The sequence below is a fragment of the Lepidothrix coronata genome, unplaced genomic scaffold (genome assembly GCF_001604755.1).
Source record: "Lepidothrix coronata isolate B3197 unplaced genomic scaffold, Lepidothrix_coronata-1.0 Scaffold1897, whole genome shotgun sequence".
In the NCBI taxonomy this organism is placed as follows: domain Eukaryota; kingdom Metazoa; phylum Chordata; class Aves; order Passeriformes; family Pipridae; genus Lepidothrix; species Lepidothrix coronata.
The window spans coordinates 1-3,264 of record NW_016692077.1 but is presented as its reverse complement, the minus strand read 5'-3'; the positions used below and the strand labels follow the sequence as shown (position 1 = coordinate 3,264).

Below are 3,264 nucleotides of genomic sequence, written 5' to 3'. Positions count from 1 at the left end.
CTTTAACCAGACTTTTTCAAACACTGACCATGGGAGAAGCAGCAATGGGACTTTTTTTGTATAAAACAAAAAGGTTTACTGATTTTTTTTTTTTTCAGTATTTATTGGTTGTAAATAGAAGAGGCAAACTTGTACATTTTACTAATCCAGCTTCCCCCTGCCCTGCAGCCCAGTCCCTCTCCTGTCCCCACCCTGGTATTTAAGGCTGCTGGGAGGGACGTTGGCAGCAGCAGCAGCTTTGCTCTGCTGTGCTCATGGGGTGCAGACCCTGCCAGTCCCCCCCCTCCCAAATTTCTACTGCTAGTTGCTCGAGCAGGGGCAGTTGCTTGTTTTAATCATTGTAGGAAACACTAACCAAAGGGGGACCTTTTGTTGCTCCTGGCTCTATCTCTGTTTTTTAAGCACTTCATTCCAGCAGATCTTTTTTCTTTCCCGTCCGTCGGAGCTGCCAGGTGGGTTCGGTGCCTTCCTCAGCTCCAGGAGAAGGACCACGCTCCAGGGGCCAGGGCTGGTGACAGGAGGTGGGCTGCAGGTCCCTGGCACCAGGTGGGGAAGAGGCTGCTTGGGTGTGAGTGTGGCTTCCCCAGCCCTGTGTCCCCACTGCCCATTGCTGCACATGATGGGAGCTCCTGGCTCCCTGACGCAGGGGCAGCCTCCTGCCTCCCACCCTGCCCAAAGCCCAGCCCCTTCCCTCGGGCACCAAATTCCCTCTGCCAGCTCCTGCCTACCCTGGGACTGTCCCCTCCCTTCCCACCAGTGTCCCCAGCAGCCCAGTGTCACTGGAGGGACTGGCTGTACCATATGTATTTTGTACCACTTCAATGAAGGACACACTGCCCAGTGTGACTTGTACACAGCAATGTAATTAGTCTTTGCAATAAAATACTGATGCTCAAATGTCTCTGCCCCCAGGCAGGGGTTGTCCTGGCCTCCTTCCCCAAAATGCCAGCACCTTCCTGGAGAAATGGGTGGACCTGACTGGGGGGGAGGCAGTTAATACCTTATGTTCACTCTGCTGAGTTGAGCTTTGTTTTGTGTTTGAACTGAAAACCAGGCTTTTTGTTTGAGCGACCAGGGCCTGAATTTCAAATGAACCATATTCATTTGAACCTGGGGTTGTTGCATTTTCCAGTGGCAATTTGCTGGTTTTACTCTTTTTGCTACAAGCAGTTGCTTTAAGAGCAAATGCACCAGTCCTTAGGGTTGGAGGCAGTGATCTGGGTTTGAGGCATCATTCCTCAGTGCAGGAGGAGGAGGCCTTACTCCTGTTATGAAAGAAAGCTTAGCTTCAGGTGTGCTTGTAACACACTGAGGAATGCACAAAACCCACAAAATGCCACAGATCTTTAATTTCTGTGCCCAGGTGGGAACATACCAGCTGGTGGTGCCAGACTAATGGCCAACGTGGCCAAACTCTGTGAACCTGAAGCTCTGCCCCTTTGCCAGCTGCTTTCAGTCCTTGTTAACTGCTGGGGAAGTCAAAACAGGACTAAGTGCATTAGCTAGTGAGGACAACATCCACTACATCCCAGGAAGGGAATTATTCATTATTCACACTCAGACTGTGTGTTTTCCTGCTGGCTTTATTTCCAAAATGGCCAGCAATGCTCAGTGCTGAAGGCAGGCACAGTATTTTCATTCCCTTTGGACAAGCAGAAGGGCAGAACCTGCCTTAGGGACTCCAGTAATGCTGGAGTGCTTCTTCCAGCATCTCCTCAGGCACCTTTTCCATCTTCCACACAGCCACCAACCTGGACAGAGTGCAATTCCCACACATGGAGAGAGCTGGGAATGCAGCTTCTCCTCTATCCTGGTGTATTACCAGCTGGTTTGCATTCTGGGCTCGCTCTGGGGAGTTTGTTGAGCTTGCTGGAGGCTTTCTTAGCCAGCAGTTATGAAAATGTAGGCAAAGACTCCCAAACATCCATAATGATGGCCACCAGCAGTCAGTGCAGAGAGAGTGGCATCATTGTAGTGCAAGCTCCGCTTTCCCAGATCCTGGGCATGGATCTGAACCCTCAGCTCTCAAGGAGCAAGAGACAGTTCTGTCCACAGCAGCCAGACTGCTCACCCAGTTCACACATAGTCCAGTATTTCTGTCTCCATTTCATTTTCACTCCCATCAGAAGGCTTGAAGTCTTCTTCCTCCTCCTCTTCATCCTCCTCATCCTCTCCAGACTCATATGCCAGCTGCTCTTTGCAGTCTTCACTGCTTGTTGTATTTGAGAAAAGAGCTTAATTGGGGAGAAAGAAAGACACTGTGATGCCTCTCTCAGTGAAACCTGGGGGCATTTGCAGTAGAGTTCACACAACATGTGAGAGGAAGGCAGAAGCCGCGGGGGCACAGCTAATGTTGCACATCTTAACAGAATCTGATCGAGCCCAAAGCAATCCTTTTCATACTCCAGGAAAGCAAGCAGAACAGCAGCAGAGCTGTAGTGCTGTGCCTCCTCTCCCAGCTCATTCTGACCTAATTCACTGGGATATTATTGCTTTGGCCCAGCATCACACACAAACAACTTCCTCACTTCTTGTTCAATCAGTAATGACAAAAAAAGTAAAATGCCACCAACAGATACATCAGTAAGAATAAGATTTTGATTATCACTGTTCAAAGACATTTAACACCTGAAGGCTGTGACACTGGGAAGATGAAATAGAAAACCTTTACTTCCAGTCATTCCTAATGCCAACCCACCTTCACACTGCAGAACAGCCTCAGCTACAACACAAAGAACACTGAGGGGTAGCACAAAGGAGGAGGCAGATGCAGGAAAGCCTCTGCCCCAGTGCTGACTTCACCATCCTCCCCTCAGCCTACAACATCTCCACACTATCAGGAAGGCAGTACAACAGGGTGATGTTCAAAGCATCCTTACCAGGCCTTGTGGATCTGATGATCTGCTTTATCATCAGGGACATGCTGTCCCGCAGGTCATCACTGGTCTTGGGAAGGCACCACCCATCCCGCTCCGTGCATTCCGACTCTGTGCCGTCATTCCGGTGGATGATCTTCTGCAGGCTGAAAAGCAGCAAAAGGGAAGGAGACATTAGTCTTCTGCACTCAGGTGTGGGCTTTAAATGAGGCAGACTATGGCTTACTGCCATTTCACTGAGCTGGAATAGCACAGTTGATTATCCAGGTAATTGTCATATGGGAAAGGAAGTTCATGCGTGAAAAGTCTGTTCTACTTTTATTCAGAAGTTAAAAACCTCCGATGTTCCTGGTCAAGGGGAGAGAGGTGAAGGGACAGGGTACAAGCA

The 3,264-nt window shown here is 49.4% G+C and overlaps 1 protein-coding gene across 1 annotated transcript; it reads right to left on the bottom strand.

Annotated features, from left to right (window-relative positions):
• Positions 1-1,565: 1,565 nt before the first annotated feature.
• On the bottom strand, positions 1,566-3,246 carry LOC108491845 (general transcription factor 3C polypeptide 5-like). Its single transcript, XM_017803648.1, has 2 exons — positions 2,880-3,246; positions 1,566-2,234 (listed from the first exon to the last, which is right to left on the bottom strand). The coding sequence occupies exons 1-2, from the start codon at positions 3,106-3,108 to the stop codon at positions 2,077-2,079; spliced, it is 387 nt and encodes a 128-aa protein (XP_017659137.1). The 5' UTR covers positions 3,109-3,246; the 3' UTR covers positions 1,566-2,076.
• Positions 3,247-3,264: the final 18 nt, after the last annotated feature.